This window comes from Trichoderma ghanense, assembly GCF_004382785.1.
Source record: "Trichoderma ghanense strain CCMA-1212 chromosome Unknown scaffold_11, whole genome shotgun sequence".
Taxonomy (NCBI): domain Eukaryota; kingdom Fungi; phylum Ascomycota; class Sordariomycetes; order Hypocreales; family Hypocreaceae; genus Trichoderma; species Trichoderma ghanense.
The window spans coordinates 580,456-602,570 of NW_027395674.1; the positions used below are offsets into that span (position 1 = coordinate 580,456).

At 52.4% G+C, this 22,115-nt stretch overlaps 8 protein-coding genes across 8 annotated transcripts; 5 read left to right on the top strand and 3 right to left on the bottom strand.

Moving 5' to 3' along the window:
- Positions 1-188: 188 nt before the first annotated feature.
- CCMA1212_008187 (uncharacterized protein) lies at positions 189-2,773 on the bottom strand (the record flags this gene model as incomplete). Its single annotated transcript, XM_073705331.1, is given in 6 exon segments — positions 189-651; positions 670-851; positions 871-1,185; positions 1,225-1,792; positions 1,840-2,583; positions 2,633-2,773. Coding segments are annotated over 6 exon segments (2,412 nt in total), but the record flags the coding sequence as incomplete, so codon positions are not given.
- Positions 2,774-4,164: 1,391 nt separating this feature from the next.
- On the bottom strand, positions 4,165-5,621 carry CCMA1212_008188 (uncharacterized protein; the record flags this gene model as incomplete). The annotated part of the gene is made up of 4 exons (XM_073705332.1): positions 4,165-4,287; positions 4,351-4,818; positions 4,904-4,995; positions 5,615-5,621. The coding sequence occupies 4 exons, from the start codon at positions 5,619-5,621 to the stop codon at positions 4,165-4,167; spliced, it is 690 nt and encodes a 229-aa protein (XP_073556148.1).
- A 36-nt stretch (positions 5,622-5,657) lies between these two features.
- CCMA1212_008189 (uncharacterized protein) lies at positions 5,658-6,207 on the top strand (the record flags this gene model as incomplete). The annotated part of the gene is made up of 2 exons (XM_073705333.1): positions 5,658-5,866; positions 5,931-6,207. The coding sequence occupies 2 exons, from the start codon at positions 5,658-5,660 to the stop codon at positions 6,205-6,207; spliced, it is 486 nt and encodes a 161-aa protein (XP_073556147.1).
- A 1,067-nt stretch (positions 6,208-7,274) lies between these two features.
- Positions 7,275-8,906, top strand: CCMA1212_008190 (uncharacterized protein; the record flags this gene model as incomplete). The annotated part of the gene is made up of 1 exon (XM_073705334.1): positions 7,275-8,906. One exon carries the CDS (start codon positions 7,275-7,277, stop codon positions 8,904-8,906), a length of 1,632 nt encoding a protein of 543 aa, XP_073556331.1.
- Positions 8,907-9,017: 111 nt separating this feature from the next.
- CCMA1212_008191 (putative oxidoreductase) lies at positions 9,018-9,848 on the bottom strand (the record flags this gene model as incomplete). Its single annotated transcript, XM_073705335.1, has 1 exon — positions 9,018-9,848. One exon carries the CDS (start codon positions 9,846-9,848, stop codon positions 9,018-9,020), a length of 831 nt encoding a protein of 276 aa, XP_073556332.1.
- A 1,925-nt stretch (positions 9,849-11,773) lies between these two features.
- On the top strand, positions 11,774-15,852 carry CCMA1212_008192 (uncharacterized protein; the record flags this gene model as incomplete). The annotated part of the gene is made up of 3 exons (XM_073705336.1): positions 11,774-12,712; positions 12,779-13,553; positions 13,610-15,852. 3 exons carry the CDS (start codon positions 11,774-11,776, stop codon positions 15,850-15,852), a joined length of 3,957 nt encoding a protein of 1,318 aa, XP_073556329.1.
- Positions 15,853-18,153: 2,301 nt separating this feature from the next.
- On the top strand, positions 18,154-18,695 carry CCMA1212_008193 (uncharacterized protein; the record flags this gene model as incomplete). The annotated part of the gene is made up of 3 exons (XM_073705337.1): positions 18,154-18,216; positions 18,311-18,541; positions 18,594-18,695. The coding sequence occupies 3 exons, from the start codon at positions 18,154-18,156 to the stop codon at positions 18,693-18,695; spliced, it is 396 nt and encodes a 131-aa protein (XP_073556330.1).
- A 1,626-nt stretch (positions 18,696-20,321) lies between these two features.
- CCMA1212_008194 (uncharacterized protein) lies at positions 20,322-22,010 on the top strand (the record flags this gene model as incomplete). Its single annotated transcript, XM_073705338.1, has 4 exons — positions 20,322-21,179; positions 21,234-21,291; positions 21,367-21,816; positions 21,889-22,010. 4 exons carry the CDS (start codon positions 20,322-20,324, stop codon positions 22,008-22,010), a joined length of 1,488 nt encoding a protein of 495 aa, XP_073556335.1.
- Positions 22,011-22,115: the final 105 nt, after the last annotated feature.

A 22,115-nucleotide genomic window follows, 5' to 3' on the forward strand; every position in this document is an offset into this window, starting at 1 on the left:
AAGTACAGAAAAGTACAGAAAATGACAAAATACCATCTTTGACCATTCTTTCACCCACAACATTTTCACAATCCTCCGAAAGAAAGAAGTGAACAAATCAGTACCTAGTAAGTTTCGTGTTTTCCCACCAGTACCCTTCCCCCTTCTCCCTCCAGCCTCCCCTCTTGTTTTTCTTTACGAATCGTGCTTTACCAGATTCTTCGGCCCCTAAATCCGTAAGAAGGAGGCAGCTCATACGAGGGAGGGTCGTACGATGGTGGCGGCCCGTAAGAGGGGATGGTAGGGACGGGGTAGTCGTTCTTGGAGGTGCTGGTAGAAGACGCAGTATCCGCGGTGGAGGTTTCGGTGGTGGAGGTCTTTGCGGTGGTGGAGGTGTAGAGTGTGGTTGAGATTGAGGACGAAGTGGACGAGGAAGAAGAAGCAGACGACGAAAAAGAGATAGACGACGAGGAAGAAGAAGAAGAAGGAGAAGAGGTTGAGGGCTGAGTAATCGCGTCGGCGAAGGAGGCGTACGAGATTGTGGAAGTCAGGGTGGAAATTGGTAGGATGGTGAACAATGAGGAGGACGATTGTGGGGAAGAAGTTGCACTGGAAACATATGTGGATGATGCAGAAGAGGCGGGCGGGGAGTAGTACGTCGTGGGAATGTCACTGTAAGGAGGTGAATACGGCGAGCTCTCCGTGGTCGTCGAAGTGGAAAAGGTGGTGCCCGGCGCGGCGGAAGCGTCGGTTGTGATGCTTAGGGTTGAAGAGGGGAGGATGTAGGTTGTTGTGCTGAGGGGGGATGTTGATTGGGATGGGGAGGTTGTGGTGGGAGATGAGGTTGACTCGGAAGAGTAGCTTCCGGAGGACTTTGTTGAGGTCGTTGACTGGGAGGAATAACTTCCGGAGGACGTTGAGCTGGTTGGCTGGGAAGAGTAGCTTCCGAAGCTTGTTGAGGCGGTTGACTCGGAAGAATAGCTTCCAGAGGATGTAGAGGCGGTTGAGTTGGGGAGGGTGTAGATGGGGGTGGATGAATCCGCGCAGGATGTGTAAGATGTGGTTTGGGTTGTGCCGGGGAGGGCCGAAGAGTCTGTTGTTTCGGTTTTGGTTTGGCTGGATGAGGCTGTGGATGAAGATGAGGCGGTGGACTGGGTTGAACCAGAGGACGGGGGTGAAGGTGTACCAGATGGCGTAGTAGTGTGCCTGGTGATGATTGACGTGGAAGGCTGGTTATTCCTTGACGATGTCTCTGAGGATGAACCACTGGTGCTTGCGGACGAAGATCCGGAATAAGTGCCTGTTGACGACTCGGTGGATGATTGACCATTTGTAGTTGAGGCCGTTCCGGAAGATGACTGGCTGGTGATTGTGGAAGTAGATCCCGTCGAAGATGCAGTCGTCGATTGTCCGGTGGATTGAGAGGCGGTCGTGTAGACGATGACAGAGGTAGATGCAGTTGAAGAGCCTGTCAAAGTCTGAGTGGAGTATCCTGTTGAAGACTCGGTCGAAGATCCAGCGGAGGATCCTGTGGAAGAAGTTGTCATGGAGTATCCTGTTGATGACTCGGTGGACAATCCGGTGGATGTGCCGGACGTCACCGTGGAATAGCCTGTAGATTCCGTGGAAGATGCAGTTGAAGTTGCTGCTGAGGAACCGGCTGTAGTCTCTGTGGATGTTTCCGTAGATGTACCCGTGGAGCTGCCTGTAGCGGATGTCGTTGAGGACGCGGTGGAAGATGCTGTGGAGTATCCTGTAGATGCGCCGGTTGAAGTGCTTGTGGAGGAATCGGTAGAGGATCCAGTCGAGGCTCCTGTGGAAGATCCCGTAGATGATTCAGTCGAGTATCCAGTCGAATACCCAGCCGAAGGACCAGACGAACTGCCCGACGGAACAGAGCTATAGCTCTGCGAGCCGGAGCTCCTCGACACAGTCACAGTCTGCGTAACCGTCGACCCTCGCGTCGTCAACGTCGTCAACGTTGTACCCTCAGACGCACTCGCGGTTGCACTCTCCGAACTCGTCGAAGGGCCACGAGCTTGCGTCGTGGTAGCGAATGAATAAGTGGTATCCCGAGTAGATGCCGTCGTCGAATAAGACGATGATGCAGTGGAAGATGAAGCTGAGGCCGAGGACAAAGTCAGGGTTCCAGTAGAGGAAGAGCCAGTAAAGGAAGACGATCCTGTGCTCTCCGTAGCAGCGGAGGATGTGCTGCCGGGAAGCTGGCTCGAGTCACTAGAGACACCAGAAGTGGCCGTGCCGGTGATTGAAGAAGTAACGCTCTTGACAGATTGATACGCATCCGTCTTGGTCGCAGAGGAAAGAGTCCCGGTTTCATAGGTGCTATAAGTTGCCGTCGGAGGAGAATGCGTCCCTCCAGAGTAGCTCGATCCGGAAGACGCAGAGCCCGTGGTGTAAGTACCGGTGGAGGCAGACTTGGATCCAGTCTCGCTCTGCGAGGAGGACGTCGACACGGTCAGGGTGGCGGTGGAAGTGCAGCTCGTCACGACGGAGTAGCAGGACGAGGCACAAGCCGTGACTGTCTCCGTTTTGGTGGTCGTGACGGTCACGGTTTGATCCGTTGCGGCGACAAGGTTGGCTCTGCTGTCATGTTAGTATATCTTCATGTTTCTCTCTGATGGAGTGGGTTTACCCAAGGCCGAGAACGGCCAAAGCGATTGCTTTCTTCACCATGGTGGATGGTTCTTTCAGCGAGGGTGATTTGAACGAAGGTAGGAGAACGAGTGACTTTGTAAACGAGAGGACCTTGTTGTTTTCGAGCTGTTGTCGATGTCGGTGAGGAGCAAGAGACTGAAACTTTTAGTCTATCGAGCAGGCCTCATCTTTTATATCTCTGGGAACGACTCGGAGGGCGTCCTAGATGGAACAAGAGCTTCTCCGCTCGAGTCCGTATACCGGCAATGCTGCACGATCCCGCCTCCCGACGGCTTCGCACCGCGCCTTCATCTCCGCTTGACGTTACTCGATATGAATCCAAGCCCCTTCATCATCATGGTGCTATGCTATGGAAGTGAGCAGTGATCTGTTGGAGCTCGTCATAGCTTGGGTACGAGATGCAATCTCTGTTCAACCGTGCTCTAGTTTTCGATTGGAGTGTCCCTGATGCCGTGAATCCAGAGCTATTGTTTCAATCAGGGACATGCCGATCCGTCACACAAGATGCCACGAGCCGCAGGCCAAGAGACATTCTCAGCTGCCGTGGATCCTTGGCTCTCGAACATGCAGCTCCTCGCTGTGGACAAGATATCGGATATCTTTCGATGTAGCTACGTGCAGGTGTGCATGACCTGGTAGGCACAACTGATGAGACGATGGATCGAGAGCTAGTGATTCTAATGCGATTACGGAATGGTTGCCGAAGATATGCATCTTTCCACCTGTTTCTTGTGTAATTTGAATCATCTTGGGTACCTGCATTGGTGCCGTGGCTCGGCCCTCTGGATCGTCGAGCTATTGTTCCGAGTCCGTCATCGACAGATCTCGAGACTCGAAGTTGCCTATCAAGCCACTCTTCATCAAGCTGTAGAGGAATTAAACCCCAATGAAGAATGACCGGTATCTGCTGCATGATGCGTATCCATAGAGTTTCCCACCTTACGAAATGTCCTTTGTGAGGCCTGGACTCAACACAATGCAGCTACAGCACGCTCACCCAACATGGCCCCTCGGCGTTGCAAATTCGTCTGTTTCAGATACAGACAGCTCATATGGGTAGACACATGGTCAAGGTCTCAGACACGTGCGCAATTCCCTGGTGGCGCAGTAAAATCCTCACAGAGAAGAGCTTCATTGTGCAACGAGCTCCCCTCGCGTGGCGGTGATACCATTAACCTCCGTCCATACGATGGGCGATGCTGCAGCTGAACGCACAGCATGCCAAATTGCATATAGACAAACGAGATGGGAGGGAGCATGTATCATTATCAAGGGGCAAGATCTGGTCGGTGGTGCCACAGCGCCGTCCATCGGTTGTCTCGTCGTCATATAGCTGCAATCAGGGGAGCAAATACGATCTCTGCTGGTGACACATGGGGCTAACAGAGGCGATGGAATGGACTGATCAAAGGGTTGGCGATATTTGCTACAAGCGAACCTGCATATACACCGCATCCGATACGTACAATGACTTCAATTTCTTTTTGTTTTCCTTGGCTGCGCCGACGCTTACAGAGAGGCCTTGAGAATCTTGAAGGCGTCCTCGCGGTCGCCCTTGAAGCGCTGCTCAGCAGTCTTCCAGTTGATGACCTTCCAGATGTTGTCCACGTAGGCAGCTTTTCCGTTGAGGTACTATGCGAGTCATACTGTTAGCTGGACGTGATTCAGAAGAGAAGGTGCTGTTCAGTTCCTCACCTGTAGGTAGTATGCATGCTCCCACATGTCGATGCCAAACACCGGCACCTCTCCCCCAACCACCGGATCCTGGTCCTTGGTTGTCACGATCCGCAGCCCGTTGCCCTCCTTGACCAGCCACCCCCAGCCGCTCCCCTGGATGCCGAGCAGCGCCTTGCCCATGGCCTCCTTGAACTTGTCGAGGCTGCCCCAGGTCTTGGCAATCTCGGCCGTCAGCTCGGGCGCGCTGGCGGGGTCCGCGTCGGGGGAGGACGCGGGGGAGAGGTTCTCCCAGAAGAGGGAGTGGTTGATGTGGCCGCCGCCGTTGAACTTGATGGCGGCCTGGAGGGCGATCTGGGAGGGCACGTCGTTGGCGGAGAGGGCGGCGGCGTAGGTCTTGAGGGCGTTGTTGAGGTTGGTCACGTAGGTCTGGTGGTGCTTGCTGTGGTGCAGCTCCATGATTTGGGCCGAGATGCTGGGCTCGAGGGCCTGATGAGGATGGTGAGCATGATGGCGAGCATGATGAAGAGCATGTTGAAGATGATCAGGGATGAAGCAGAGGTACTAGACTCACATCGTAGGCATACGGCAGTGCCGGCAGAGAAAAGGTTCCGATGGACATGGTGGGCTCAAAGGAGTCGGTTGGGACGTTGATGCTCGCAAAGTCTGGTTTGGCTTGGACCTGAGAAGAGAGACAGCCGAGGGGCAGCAGAGAGAGAGCCGTGAGGAGAGCGAGGCGGGAGGCCATTTCGCCGGAGCAACGGGGGCTATCAAACACCAGAACGGAGTCAGCACATGACTTAGTAATACACGATTCGGTTCATGATTCATCCATTGACGACAGCTTGTCGCTTTTCGTCGTCATCCATCTGCCGGTTCTCCCTTTCTCTGCCCATCAAGGTCCTCGCAGCTGTAATCGCGAGCATTTGCGCTCAAACTTGCTCACGGCTCCAGTCCAGGCGGTTGCCGCATGGGGAAGGGGGGCGGGAAACGGAGCGCCGTGATTGGGCGGCTGCGACACACCGTTTCAAACGGGCCTCGGTGCTGTTTGCGTGAGATGAGCAGCCATGAAACATGCTCAGCAAGATGGAAGCAAACGCAGGGAAGAGGCCGGCTGCTGTTTGCTGTCAAGGGGATTGCCGGTGATATAAAAGGGTTCTTTGTCTGGGGATTTTGGCTCTTCATCTTGACAAAGCCGCCCAAAAGACTCTCCACCTCTCACCAACTCTCTCTTCAGCAGCCTCTCGTTATCGAATAGACACACACACACCCACACAAAACCAACAGCACATCCTTTACATCTTCGCCAAGATAGACGACAGCCCAGCATGTGCGGCCCAGAAACCACAAACAGGCCTCGCGGAGGCGCACTTGCTGCCCTCAGCTCGCTCGACGACGCCGGCCACGCAACAACCTGCGGCGACCTCGCCTTTCACACCCCAGGCCTGCCCGAGAGCAACGAGGCGACACACGTGAGACTGATGCCAGACGCCGCCTACGATGCGAAAACGCTATCAGACCTCTCCGTGGTGATTCAGTGCGTGACTTCGCTTCACTTGAAATGCCCTCCTACCGGCTCTCATTCAGCTAACGTTGCACAGCTCAAGCGGTGACCCGAGAACGAGGATAGAAGACTGCGGCACGTTCAAAACGTTTGGATTCCCCACGACAGCCGAGTCGTTCAGCGCGGCGCAGGCATTCGTCGAGCTTCCCCTCAGCAAGCCCCTCCTGCTCGAGGTCGGCAACGAGGGCATCATCGGGCGGCGGGTCTCGCTGTACGCTGGGGCGTCGCCTAGCAGAATCGTCGCCGAGGGCATCGTGGGCGTCAACTTTCTCAGAGGGGCAGCCCAGCCGTCTTTCGGGATGGTGCAGGAGTGACGGAGGGGGCCATCAAGGTTGTGATGCGACTTGCATGCACCTTGATGGACGAAGACGGGACAGGAACAGGCTTGGTGCAGGACACTTGCTGCGGGGGTCCGAAAGAGGAGAAGCTGGTACAAAGGACGGCTCCTTACCTGTGGCTGGTGAATCGGGTGTATTACAGTGTTGGCGATGTGATTTGGGATGGGAATCTGGCGTTTGGGTGTTGAAGTCGGCAACGTGGCTTGACGATGTTAGCATAGAACAGCGGGATAAACGGCACTCCAGGCAGCTGGGCATGGGCACGGAGCACTAACAGCTTGATTTGAAATGGAATAGATCCCACACGGATTTGAAGCAATTCAGACTGACAAGGATGGTGGAGTCTATCGTGCTTTGATGAAGCTTGACGATGGTTGAAATCATGGCGACAGCTACTGTATGCACGGGTCCGAGATCCCGAGAGCCGGTCGGAGCATTTGATGTCCGAAGTCCACACACAAGCAAGCTACTACTGTACGGTGCCTTTATGAAGCTGTCATCACCTTGCACCCAAAGGCGACTCTCCTCCTACACTCATCATCGACAATTGTCGTGTCTCGAGATCATATCTACAAGTAAAACCTGTGTTATGGACATTTTACTTTATCGAAATAGAGAGTGCTGTTGTAGCTTCATGATGGTCCTGCACGAGGAACGGAGTTAGGGGCTTTTTTATCCGAGCAACGGGCATTACGTGATCCTTCAGCTAAATCGAGAACCGATCTCATCTGTGTCACGACATGGCCAACGATTCCCAATCAACCTTGATTCTCGCCATATGATCTCTTTTCAATATAATGTCGACCCCAGCAAAGCCGCAAAACGTGTGCCGAGGATGCAGATCGAGAAAAAAGAGATGCGATGTAAGATTGATGACAAACAACACCAACTAACGGCCCGTCTTACATGTCCCTAATTCGTGATATCAGGGCAGCCGGCCATCCTGTTCCTCGTGCTTGGCCAGAGGAGAGCTTTGCTACTATGAGAAGAGCAACAGGCGGAATCTCCGGGGTGACCGGATGCTTGGTCGGACAAATAGCGACATGCCGTATCCTTCCGCCTCTCAATTCTGGAGCTCGTGGCCGGTAGACGAGGTTGATGCGATGCTGGGGCTCGACACCACTGACATGGACCTTGTTCCGCCTCTGCAAGACGCTTTCGAGTGGCCAATGCCCAATGGCGAGATGCCAGCGATTGATTCCATGGTTCCCTGTCTTGGGCGTCAAACTAGCAGCACTCTGTCTCAAGACAGTGCATCAGCAACACCGCCGTCAGAGCCAAAGTTGCCCGACCTACCAGACATACTGCAGCTCGTCGATCTCTTCTTTGACAAGTGCTATCGCTACTTTCCCGTGATCCACAGGCAAACCATACTAGACGCCATGAAATCCGAAGGAGCCGACGGCATACCGCCAGTCCTACTCTATGCCATAATCGCCGTTGCAGCTGGCGTCCATCCCAACTGCCAGATCCGACAATCACAACAGTCCTGGTATGAACAAGCCAAGAGTCTGGTTTCGAAAGAGATACAGCAGCCGCATCATGTTCTCCAAACATTACAAAGCGCCGTTTTGGTCGTCTACCTCGGGCTGGCCCTCGTCGATTATTCATCCTCGATTGTTATTCTCGGAGAGGCTTGGAGAAAGACTGTTGCCGTTGGCCATAGTTACGGCGATGGGCTGCGGAATCTGATTGTACAGACGCTGGGAACTCAAGAAAAACCGATGTGGATAGAAAAGGAAGAGATTACGCGCATCTCATGGATGCTCTTCATTATGGATCGGGGGATGTGCTATCCTATTGGACTGATGCATGCCATCGACGATCGGAGGATGAAGATTCACTTTCCCATGTCCGAGGATGACTTTCAAGGCACTGAAGCACCGTCTCCATGTCCTCTGAACCGCTTCACCCACAATCTGGACACTCTCATAACGGCGATGCGAGATCGAAGTCTGCAAGGATCAGCAACGCAACTGCAGTACATCATTCTAGGATATGCACTCCTAGGCCGCATCAGCGAAGCACTTGACCATTCCGACGACGGCGACGAGGCACGCAAAGAGCGACTGGACGCCCTTTGCACACAACTCGCCAAGATCCGACTGATGCTCCCTCGCTCGGCCACAGAGCTCTCCATGGCCAGGTACGACGAATTCATGGAAGTCGTCTGGCTCAACATCCTCCTAAACGCATGCACAGTGCTCTTACACCACCGACCTCTCCGCGAAGGAGAATCCCTCGAGGATGCCGAAACCGACACAGCAAAGAACTGGCCCCATTGCGTGGCCGCAGCACGAAACACAATCTCCGTCCTACGAGACGCCTCTCGCGTGTCCATCGACTTTGTGAGCAACGCGCACTTTCCGTGTCTGCTCTTCACCAGCTCCAGGATCCTCCTCGTCGAGTACTTTTACCCCTCCAGATGCGGTAAGGGCGCTGCTCGCGATCCGAAACTTCGTGAAGATCTCGAGGTGGTTGCCTTGACGTACATTAGGATGAGGGAAGAGTGGCGAGGCCTGGGGCAAAAATTTGGTAAGGGGATGTATTTTTATTTACATCAGGGGGAAGGGTTTGCGCGTGAGACAAAGGCTGGTGGTGCGAGGAGTTTGCTCGGCGTTTGTGATACCTGGATTACCATTCCTGATGAGTTTGATCTCACTATCCCAAAGTAAAGGCGTGACACTCAGTCTGGGGAAGCATTGCATTGGACTGGAAATGGCATTGCTCTTATTCATTCTAGACTCTCACTGGCCATCGTGGACATCAATAGCTTTCCTTTCACTTCAAATAGCACCAAACAGACTCTTACTCTCGCCAACGAGCCGCCCCCCATCCGATGTAAAAATGGCCCCCGTCGCAAACGAGTCCTTCATCGAATACACATACGCCTCCGCAACCTCCTGCGGCGTCCCCACGGTCCCCGTAATCGCCCAGTCCCTGAACCCCTGCAGCACACTCTCCTTATGCTCCTCGGGAATCATGTCCAGCAGCTCCGTCTGCACGGCGCCCAGCCGCACGCAGTTGCACCGCACGGGGCGCAGGTCGACGGCCAGCCCCCGCGCGAGGGCCTCGGTGCCGCCGCCAGCGAAAGCCACCACGGACCAGTTGGGCATCGGGCGCCAGGTGTTTGTCCCGCCGGTGAGGGTGAAGGAGCTGGTGACGCTGGGGTTGATGTACTTGGGAAGATGCTTTGCGACGATGATGGCGCCTGCGTTGCGGACTTGGTTGACGGCGTGGATGTCCTTGACGGAGGTTTCCTTGAGCGTAGACGTCTTGAGGGCGTCGCCTGCTGTGAAGACGACGTGGTCTAGCTTGCCGTCCTTGGAAGCGAATTCCAGGAGATCGATGACGTTTTGATCGATGGTGTCGGGGTTGCTGAGGTCGACGGTCTTGGAGGAGAGGAGCTTGGCGCTGTCGCCGAGGTTGGCAGCTTTGATGTGGTCCTGGAGACGGGAGGCGGCTTTGTCGAGTTTCGTCTGGTTGGAGCTACTGATGGTGACGTGGGCGCCGTGCTCGAGGGCGGCTTCGGCGACGCAGAAGCCTACGCCTGAGGAGCCGCCGATGACGAGGACGCGGCGGTCTTTGAGCTTGTTGACGTATTTGAGGGCGGACATGGTGACGAGGACGGAAGCTGATGTGAGGAGGTTTGTCGAAGAATGATTGTGTCGTTTGAGAAGCGAGCTTCTTGTTGGTGGAAGGAACAGTCACAGTGCAATCAAAGCTGCTGATGTTGTCTAGAGGAATTTCGAGAGGGTTGTTGGAGGTGGTCGTCTTTATATATCTTGACTTACAAGCATTTACAGCCAGGTTCCGTATGTGATGCACTGCCAGATCGGGACGATCGTGTCGGCGCTTCTGTCTTAGCGGCGGCGACGGGCCGCTAGCGTCGCCGCTTGATTCGGCCGAATGATTGGACACGGAAGCAAAGCAAGCGATGGGCTCATACCTTACAGTACATGACGGTGTACGAAGTAATAACTCAAAGACTCATAATGGAGGAATGTATTACACAGCTTTTGGATATAGAGCGCGGTGGCCTGTCATAGGGTCTGGCTACCTATTCGGCAGTCAACATTGTAGCAGACGGCACTCACACACACTGTACATGACTGTGCAACACAGTACTTCTCACAGAGCAGAAGCCTGGGCATACTCCTTGAGGACTTGTACTTACGTCCACAGCAGCAATATTGCACAGCTGCAGCATTACAACTCTATAACAGCTAGAGTCCTACAGCTATGTGGTAGTCTAGCCACTGTAGCAGAGTTGCGGTTCTGCAGCTACATGGTATTCCAACTACATGTAGGTACGGTAATAGAGTACCTAGGGTAGGTACCTAGGTACATGTAGTGATCTTACCAGCTGTTGAGGCTGTTCACCCTACGAGCATCACAAAGGTTAGCTCTGCACATCGCGAGGTACGAGCAAATATTCAGTAATAAAGATCAATCAGATGTACTCTCTCTGCTAAATAATGTAGCCATATACCTGAATGAGGATTCAGCGATTCACTTCAGGAGGCTAGAGAGAGGAGGGCTTTCATATCTTGACTGCAATACAGCCGTAAATAAGCAGACCTACAGCTGACATTGCAATAGCAGGCACTAATGGCATGTTTCTGAGGTGCTGAACTCACTCTTTGAATCGAAGTTGCGTGACCTTTGCACCTACGCTACCTAGATTCTACCTTAGTACTTAACAGCACGTTGCTATACATGCGGCGATTTGTACTGAATTAACCTTTGTGATGCTGATGGGGCGTATCGAACCATGATCTACGCGTCTCTCATTGAGGAAAGACACTTGGCAGAATGTGAATTACCTACCTTTACAGTAAGTGCGATACGCATAAATACTATAGCAGAGATACCTAGTTTACCTTATACCTCCTATATAAAAAGGCACCCTCTAAGTGCCGTCTACTAAAATGCTGGGTGCCGGATAGCCAGACCCCTATAGTAGGGAGGATTTGAGTTCGTAAACTTGCATCTGCCTCGTTCTCTGCCTATTCCTTTGCTGGGCCATGGAGAATGCAGGTCCTGGGCACCTTTTGGGCTTAGTGCCTGTCCATGTCCAACGTGTGTGTTACAATATGCGGTCTATATGCCGTCGTTTTCGTGGCCTATCAGCTTGTGGAAAACGAGCGCGGCTGAGCCGCTCTGATGCCTAACGCTTCCATGAGGCTATGACAAGGACAATGATTCTGTCCTTTGATGACCTACATCTTCAGATGCGATATTCAGGCTTCAGCTGGAGACGCTTCAAACAACATCTTGGCTCTCCAAATACACCATCGTGTGGCAAAACAATATAGTATTCTTTTCGTCAGGGAGTCGCCAACGAGTTTCGGGCTAAGCGCTGAGCTTCCACGACGCGACAGAATACGCGACGACATCGTGTTTCCTCCATCCGACGACGGAAACGTTCTCCAATTTGAAAGTATCTACAACTCTCCATCAGACACCACTTACAGCACTGTTCCATTACCTTATACGCCGGCCGGCACGACCAGAGCGTCAATGATTCTGACGCCTGAGAATGCGGATTACAAATCACAGAGAATATACTGTAGGATGGATCTGCGCCCTCCCCATCGAGCTCGTCGCGGCAGAGGCAATGCTCGACGAGAAATACAAAGATGACAGCAGTAGCCAATACACGCTCGGCCGCATCGGCCACCACAAAGTCGTCATGGCATGTCTTCCAGCAGGCTTGATAGGCACCAACGCAGCCGCCGCCGTCGCGACAAAGATGTTGTTCAACTTCCCGTCGATTCGGTTCAGCCTCATGGTAGGCATTGGGGGCGGTGTTCCAAGCGAAGCCTCCGATATCCGACTTGGAGATGTCGTGGTCAGTCAGCCGCAGAACGGCAATGGTGGGGTGGTTCAGTATGACTTTGGAAAAGCGCGGCCGGGGAGGTTTGAGACGACTGGCTTTCTCAACGCACCACCGATTGTTCTGCTGGATGCTCTTTCGGTGCTAAAGACTAGGCATCTCGTTGGAAAGAGCCGCTTGGCGGAATATACAGGTTTGGCCACTCGTCAAGTTCAGTTCGCTCTTGAGACTCCGAGAACCGATATGTTGTTTGAGCAGGGTTATGATCATAATGGAGGCCCAACATGTCAAAGCTGCAGTAAAGAGCGGCTTGTCATAAGGAGACCGCGAGACCAAGACGTTGCAGTCCATTATGGCACGATAGCCTCTGGAAATCAGGTCATGAGAGACGGCAGAACGAGAGATAGCCTCAGTTCGAAGCTCGGGGGCGTCCTTTGCTTCGAAATGGAAGCCGCCGGCCTTATGAACAGTTTCCCCTGTCTCGTTATTCGAGGTATCTGCGACTATGCGGATTCGCACAAGAACAAGGCATGGCAGCCGTATGCAGCAATAACTGCGGCGGCATATGCCAAGGAGGTTCTGACAGTCATCCCTGGGGACAAAATAGCCACGACAGAGGTGGTTGATGACGATATAAGAGCTGTATGAAACTTTTATTTTCTCAAAGAACCGGCGGAGATTCAAGCTGACTGGAACAATTGTTGACAGGATATGATTCGAACCGAGGTTGAATCCAGCATTGACACCGTCGACCTAGACTGGTTCCTTTCTGTCTTACCAGCCGTTGATCAAGCACAGTCCAACCTTTGGACGCCGTCACTAGACTATGAAGATTACAAACATCGCTGGGTTTTCAAAAACCTAGACTTTATAAGCTGGGATAGAGGCACTTCATCTCGACTCCTCTGGCTGAGTGCGCCACCCGAGTGTGGTTTGGAAGAAGTGGCATCGTCTATCTTGCAGCGGGAGTTCGACAAAGCTCCCAAGACACAAAAGCAAATCCTATATTACTTCTTCTCTCCTGGCAGGACTGGATCTTCGCCTGCCACAGCCTTCATCAGGGCACTTGCTCATCAGATTGTTTCGTCTTCGCCCGAGGCCAAGCAGGCGTCGGTTGTTAAGACCTTTCTGCGAGCTATCCTGAGTCATATGTTTGAGACAACAGCGACGAATTCACTTCTTCGATGGCTCTTCCGCTGCTCCGATAACTATATATGTGGCTTACTAGAAGCCCCGGACGACAGCTTGTGGGAAGCTTTATGGGCCATTATACCTACGGAGCAAAACCAAATCTCGGCGGTGCTCATCACGGGACTTGAACATGTATGCCACCAGAGCGGTTTCTTTCGAAAGATCCGCAAATACGTGGAAGACCTCCAACAAATCTCCAGGGCGAGAGTTTTGCTTACTAGCGGACTTGACACTGAGACTTTGGCGATTCTTGACGGGCTGCCCCATATCCGATATGACGAGGAAAGAAAAGGTTTGGCTATGCACCGATCCTCTTTCCAAACATGCTTAAGTTCTAATGAAGCATAGAATGCCTTTCCAGTCTGTCTTTTGACGACATCCGTTTTGACAAGATTGTAAAGGCATGTGAAGGGACTTTTGAGTGGCTCTGGGAGCATCCGCAATACAAGACATGGTCGGTTCGAGAAGCCTCCAGCATACTGCTGATTGAAGGAAAACCCGGCAGCGGCAAAAGCACACTCACGAAATACTTTCATGAGTACATGTTGCAAGAGCAGCCATCGGCAGAGTCAGCCATTGTTGCTACATTCTTCTACAGCTACCGAGACGGCAGTCTCCAAAGGAGCCACTACAGCATGCTCCGGTCTTTGCTACACGACATCATGCATCAGGATGAGGCCTTCTTTTACCACGTTCAAGCGGAATACCGCCGTCACCTTCGGGACAGGAATAGTGGCGTTGTCGATTGGGACTATGACGCCCTGAAGCGGATGCTCAAATCTTTACTCGACTACCCACTGCCACGACCGCTGTACCTCATCATCGATGCTGTGGACGAATCTGACGAGGAGGATCGACGTAGCATCATCAAGCTGCTTTTCGACATTGCCGGCAAAACGGCGCTCGGCGTCATCAAGATCTTCGTGGCGAGCCGGCCGGTGGAGCAGCTCGACGTCCGCCGGCAGAACATCCACAACATCATACAGCTGCAGGCAGAAACCAAGGCTGATATCTCTCGTTTTGCACGCTCCATCTTGGATGGCCTCAACGTTTCACTATTGCTGGACAAAGCGACTCAATACATCATCAGTAACGCAAACGGCGTGTTCCTCTGGGTAAGGCTGATCGGATGCGAACTGGAAGCTTGTCTTGAAGATTGCGAGTCCGAACATGTCATCTTTGAGCGCCTCAGGCAACTCCCAACTGAGCTGGATGACCTATATCAGTTGATGCTGCAAAGGCTGGACAACAAGCCACACACAGCGGACTCGATAACGATGTTCCAAAGCATCCTCTGGGCAGCAAGGCCCATCACGGCGAGCGAACTGCTGCAAGTCGTGGCAATCTCGAACATACCGGATACGGAACCTTTGACCGATCAATCGTTGGACATGCGAATCCCTCCCAAGGGTCGCATCACTCGCTGCGGAGGGAATTTCCTAGAATTCAAGCAATCCGACGGTAGGTTCCTGGGTCAACTTCAACTTGAGCTGCTGCATCATCTTACGAGTCATGGGCTAGGAATCGAGACTGTTCAGATCATGCATCAAACTGTCCGTGACTTCTTCCTCCGCCCTCATGGATATGCTTCAACGACAAACTTTCTGATGCGCGAAAGAGAGGCCATTCAACGCATGTCAAAGATGTGTATACGGTATCTTATCCTCTGCGCCAGATGCACTACTCTGGCAGAGAGAATACCTGCCACCTGGTTGTGGAGCTGGGAGCACTACGGCGAGTATGCCATGTACTTGGATAAGAGACCTCTAGTGAGCTATGCTCTATCCTTCTTGGACGAAAACAGAAGCAGTTACTTCGAAGACTTTGGAGTGTCAGATCTTCTTGCGGAACTAAATCGAGGAAGACGGGCCGGTGCTCCATCCGCCCATTTGCTCCATAGATGGGCATCTTGTATTATACCTCTGGATCTCCTAGGTGCAAACCGCGTAGATGCCGCAAGGGAGTTTCGGGACAACTTACTCTATGCTGCTGTCACCAACGGGTACCCTGTTGCGGTGGAAACCTTGATGGCCTCTGGATACCACTTTCACTCAGTGTGGAAAGGGCACCCAGTGTGGAAAGGGGGGAGGACAGCCCTCTCCTTGGCAGCTGAAAAAGGGCATGTGGCCGTTGTCAACATTTTCTTAGCAAGCGACCGTGACTCCGTCGACCGGCAAGATGAAGAGGGAAGAACACCCATATTCTGGGCTGCACAAGAAGGCCACAAGGACGCTGTCACCGCGCTGCTAGCCCACGATGACTTCGCAGCCTGCCTCCCAGACGATCGGGGAAGGACACCCCTCTCACTGGCAGCTGAAAGGGGACATGAGGATGTTGTCAAGATTTTGCTGGAACGCAACGAGGATGGCGTCAACGATCAGGATAACGAGGGGAAGACAGCATTACTATTGGCTGTAGAAAAAGGCCACAAGGGCGTTGTCATAGGGCTATTGTCCCACGGATATATCGATGCCAGCCTTGGAGATCACTGGGGGAGGACACCGCTTTCAGTGGCGGTTGAACAAGGGCACGATGATATCGTGAGCTTGCTACGTTCTCATTTGGAGCGTCAAGGCCAACTCGGCCCGTGATAAAGCGAAGCCCGGTGACGTACGCTGCGGAAAACGGTCATGATGCTGTTGCGAGCATATTACTCGCTCATCCAGAGATTGATGTCTCTCTCTGGGGTGAGACAGAAACGACAGCGTTGGTGTATGCTGCAGAGAATGACCATCATGCAGCAATGGATCGGCTTCTTCTTCATATCGCCAAAATTGATTCTGAGAAACGAGAACAGTTGAATCAGCGTCGTGTCGGTCAACACGCAAGAGTAGTACGCAATTGCCGAGCTTCTGCAAGCCCAGAAGGGTGCCATGACTAGAATAAGCGAAGAAAGGAGTTTTGCATCATTATTCTAAGCTTCTAAACTGGACAGCCATTGACTTGGACCGATATTACTACATATTATCCCCGAAACCTAAAGCAATCCATTGGAAGCCGTTTGAACCGGGCCTAGACTCACGACAATGCTATCGTGCGGTGAGCCTTGTGCCTCCGTCACAGAGACAAGTAGCAATGTCCTCCGCTATCAGCTAGAAGAAGTACGCCCTAGTGAATCTCTTGCTTTTGTGTTGCATCGGCTTGACCTACGCATACCTGCAGACTTGATGACGAAAAGATGGCGGGACCTGAAGCCTTTATCGCCGCAATAGGCCAGTGAGTATCTCGTATCTCGCTTTGCTGCATACAGAAGCCGGCTATCTGATTCTTCACTGCTCCCTCGCAAGAGTCACTCTGTACCCCTCTGATGCCTTTCAGTGTGTCTGAAGCCTACGTAGCCTCCGCCCATCCACAAGCTTGTAACAGAAACTCAGCGAACGGCCGTAGGCAGACACGAACCACGTAGCTGTGAGATGACAGTCCTGAAGGATGAACATCATCATCTATATCTAGAGACTCTCATCTCTTGTGATCTTGCTGCATACTCTCCTCTCAACAATACATCGAGATATGCACAGTCAGATCCGGTGCTGGCATTCTGGTCGACGCACTGCGTATACAGCAGTTTGACAACGGCGTATACAGCAGTCTGACAACGCCATCGAGACGGATAAACGTCCTCTAGGAATGTGATACCTTACCATACGCTTTATAGAACCCCGCAACCATTCACATGGTAAGTCCATACGTCGCCATGAGTGTCATGGCATTTTGGCTTTCCTTGACCTCCCTCATCTTCCCATCTCTCAGTTCTGGAGCAAGATCAATCACAGCGCGAGTACTCACTTCACGAGCAAAGCAAAGAAAGTTCAAACCCTTGCATTCAACGCCACCGATTACAATTCAAAATCGACTCAACTGTCTCTCAACTTTCAATGAGACGCAACGCTCGACTGACAACATGGGAAACGCATCTTTCTCTCGGCTTGCTGGTGTTCCCGTCACAAGGCTTCTTCTATCACTAAAGCCCTCAGCTGCAACGACCGAACTGCCACATTTTGATTTTGGAGCTCATTTTGATACCACATCGAGCCGTAGCTCATATAACCACTGCGTAAATCCGACAGACAGCCTGAGGAAAGAAATATTCTCAACAATACACTTGACAAGCACGATCCCTTATCGTCACTGGGTATAGTCAGCAGAAACGTTTTCACTAACAGCTCTTCGCTGCCATCAATATGGGAGACGTCCTATCTGACCTGCTCGATATCCGCACTATCGACGACTCCCCCAAGCCACCAAGTCGCAATGGTTGTTTGTGACCACGTTCAATCAGATAAACCTGGGGTCATGATCCACAAGAGACGCCCCGGCGTCTTGGCAACCCGAAAACGCATACTCACCAATGTCGTCGGTCAAGAAACGATGTTCCCGAACTAGGCTTCTCCCCCTGACACAGATACTTCCGTGTCTGGGGGATAGGAACAGCATTATCTCAACTTCAGGGTGGCATTTTATGGTCATTACTACCTACAGTCGGGCCATGCCAAGGATCAGAGCGCAAAGCCAACTTACTGCGACCATTATATCATCGACAAAGCATCATGCATCATCACTCATCGACTTATAACCGCTGGTAATAACAACCCTGCCAGGAGGCATATTGTCAACGTTTGCCTATCGGCAGCCAACTGGGTTTGCCCCTCTGCTTGAGCCCTAGAAACGGGCTGTCCAGGCTAAGCTTGGAAGTGAGCACCAACTGATTATGCTACTTCTACGTCAAGGCTTTGCACTACATGGCCAGGCATACCCAGAGTGAGAGAGATGAGGAGCCTCCAAACATACGCAACTGCTCTCACAGCAGAGGGTAATATCAATCCAGAGATCAAGGGGAGGCCCGAATCATCTACACATCACACCTATCTAAACGCCACACTGGAACGAGGAATATGGAGACGACCCAGACCAATCTCAAACTTCCCATCCCACAGGATGACCAACCACTCTCTCATGTTCGCCACGGGTTTACCATCATATCAACGTACGAGTTCCATTGTCATAGAGTGCCTGGAGCCTAATTGCTAACCCTCTACCCATGACCAACAGGAAGAGATTGGCGCCACCCAGAGAGAGACCACCAGTCAGTTCTGGACAGAGGCAAAGGGAAACAAGAACTGCTCTGTCGCACTCGGACTGATGCCCGTTCACAACGCAGTTAAAGAGAAGGGCAGGGATATCGAAAAGGCCTGGCGCGCGTTCGTTATCGCGTGGATGAAGACAAAGGAAAGGGGCAGGGTGCTGGTGATTCAGGATCCTGAACCTCAGTATAGACTCACCGTCCGCGCGAGTGATGTACAAGCTCCGGAGCCTACAGATGGACATTTACAAGTTTGCCATGAACAAGTGCGCTTCAACACAAGTCTGCTACAACACCAGCCCCAGGTTTGTTAGCTGGGAGGAGTGTGCCTTTACCGGTCTTGAGAGAAACTAAAGGAGTGGGTTATGGTTGGGAATAACGACCTCCTTCTTGTCCTCCCAGCTATCGTCATAGCCAGTGTCCCCGACTGACCAGCGGCCTCGAAGACCAAGAGAAAGATTCGCCCGTCATTTCCTCGAGGTCTTCGACTCGCTGTCTGCTATGGGGGAGTACGCAATCGAAGACATCTACGCAGCAGTAGCCCACACGGCCTTCAGTCCGAGGGTTTTGCTCCATCATCGGCGGACTCAGCTAGAATGGCGTCAGTTTGGACGCAAACAACAGTTATCCCTAATCGTTGAGGACGAAGTTTACATACACCAAAGGGCCCGCCTGATCATCATAGCGATCAGCTCAGGGACACAGACTGCGCTACGGAGGAATCATACGCTGTCATTGTTCACATGGCTGGAGGACATGTCTTCTGCTCTATCATCGCAACTCGGGAATTTCGAGAGCGTTACTTTGACGCGGTCACGGCTTTCCTAAACACCGAGATTAGGAGAGAGGCATTCATATGGACTATTCGTGACTCTGGACCATGTACGAATGAAGCCCTCTTGAATGAGCCGAGGTAGCGGAAGTTGTATGCTTTGATGAAGCGCTGTGACTAGATGGACTTGTTTCGACTTCTGGAATTGACGCCTCCGTAGCAAGCGATTAAAGGCTTGTTGGATATAGATATCGCGGTGGCCTAGATATGGTCGAACCGCCAATACACTACCGAATAGGCATATAACACTTGTTAACACAACTTTGCCGTGGCCGCGCAAGATGGATCGCTCCTAGTGGCAAATGCTAACCAAACAATTGAGATCACATCCGTGTCTCTTATCATAAGTTTCATCCAGTATTCTTTTCGGCAACGATGGTTTGGACAACCAGAGCCCTTGTCCGGTTCACTGAAAGCCAACTGACTATCACATTTTTCACCACTCTCTTCCTAGATGGCATACAAACTGTCTATCAAGCCCTGATATCGACGAGATTGGACTCTGTTATTTATCTGCAGTGTGATAACGACTCAGACTTTTTTCTGTTAAACTACGGCGCCGTTGACCTGCTTGTGTCCTTCGTATAGCCCTCCCGTGCTGAGCCAACCAGTAAGATAACTGCCGATGAACCGGAACGAATGAAGCCGATTTTCGAAGGATCACTTATTACAATCACAGCCAAACCTGGGCATTTATGCTTACCTAGAGAGAACTAAAGAGCCCTCAAGCGTGGCGTTCAATATATGACAACACGAAAGCTATCGTGAAATCCTTCTACCATGTCCAACAGCATAAGGGCGAGCCTTGACTGCTGTATACTATAAATATCACTCCACGGACCTAGTGTTTGTTCGTCATATCCTATCCTGCCGTCTCATGCGGCTAATCAAGCAAGCAAAGGCAATAATCCGTCCGTCAGGCTTCATAATTCGTCCCTCAATTCGTGTTTTCGTGGCGTCAAGTGAAGCCCCTAAGCGCTAGAAGACGGGTGACGGAACTTACTTGACGTCGACTCTAAGCCGTCAGCTGATGACATTCAAAGGACATCGTACATAAGAAATAGCCAACAGAATGCGATTTGTTACCCACCCGCCGTCTCACCTTCAACTGTGTAGAATCATCAATGTGAAACACCCCGAACAGCACAATGGGCGACAAGACAAAAACCCTCGACGAAAAAATCATCCCCCTATCCGCCAAAGACCAATGGCGCCCCATCAACAACATCCGCTCCCTCATCTTCATCGTCGTCCGCTCCACCCTCGACTCGCAATTCATGAAAGTCTCCCTCGACAAGCTCATACGAGACCACATCCCCCTCCTCGGCGCACGCATAAAGACCAGACCAGACGGCTGGCTCGAATACCACCTCACCACGCCCTTTCCCCCAAAGTACAAACTATTCGGCTGGTCAACCAGCACCGTCCCCTCAACCCTCGAACAAGCAAATCTCGCCCCTGAACACGATCCCCAGCGAGGAATCACCATCCTGCCTGATGTGACGACGCTAGAACCACGCTGGATACCGGCACATTGGCCTGTCCTCCGGTGTCAGGATACTCCGGACACACCTCTCCTCCTCGTCCATCTAACGTACTATAAGAATGCCACTGTCGTGGCCACCAACTTGCCGCATTGTGTAAGTGACCAAATGGGCTACGGCAGCGTCCTCAAGGCCTGGATCGACGTGATGAAAGGCAGAGAACCTCCCCCTTTCGTCGACATTCCTCCCGACGGGCTTGATGGTGACAAGGACATTCCTACCAAGGAGCTTTTCAAGAAATACGAGTACCGACTACGGACAAAGAGGGAGCGGGCGGAGGTGCTGATGGGGATCGTGCCTGAGTTGGTTGTGAGGTCCAAGGAGACGAGGTGTATCCTCTACTTGCCGGTAGCAGTGATAAGTGGGTTGAGGGATAGATGGGGGAGGGAGCTGAAGGCAAAGTACGGAGCTGAGGCGACTGATATAACGAATGGGGATGTCATTGTTGGGATTATAGCAAAGGTGTGTCCATCTCTCTCGTTTTACCATGAGCCTTCGATGCTGATGCCGGAGTAGTTTGCGAACATGCACCGAAAGAGGACCAAGAAACAAGTCATCAGCGGTCCAGCAAACCGTACGTCTCATCCCACCCTCATCATCATCATTATCAACATCTCATCAGCATCACCTAACAAAACATCACCACCAGTCCGAGGCCACCACCCCCTCCTCCCCAAAGCAACCCCCTACCTCCACAACGCCCTCATCTTCGCCGTCACCCACACCTCCATAAGCCGCTCCCACCCGCCCACATCCGACCTCGCATACGCCTTCCGCCTCGCCATCAACAACGCCCTCAAGCCAGCGAAAATCGAGCGCGGCCTCGCCGTCTCGCGGGAGCTCCGCAAGAGAAACATCTCGATGCACATCTGCGAGCCGTGGGAATTTAGTTACGGGACGACGAATTGGTGTAATGCGTGGCATGGGGTGGACTTTTCGGTGGCGAGTGTGAGGAGGACGAGGAGTGAGGAAGAAGGTGGTGGTGAGAAGAGACAGCAGCAGGAGAGTGATGGGAGTAGTGAGACGGTTGATGGGACTGCTTCGTCTTCAGGGCCGCTTATTTTTGGGCATTCGCTGGAGCGGAACCATCCCAATCGATGTAAGTCTCTTCTGGTGATGTCTGGCATTGTCCCAATTGTATGACATGCTGATGCTGAGGGCTGGGAATTAGTGAGCGCTGCCATCATGTCCAAGGCCGAAGGCGGATATTGGATCGATTTCGCGGCGCCGAACAAGGGCATGGCGGCGATACGGGCGCTCCTGGAGCGGGATCCCAACTTGGAGACGATATGATGCCTTTGATTCAAGCTTGTCAAGGGCGTTGGTTCAGGGAGTTGAGTGGTTTGGATGCTTAAAGAGGTGCGGAGAGTGCTGCTGCGGTGTAAAACGTATGGTCCA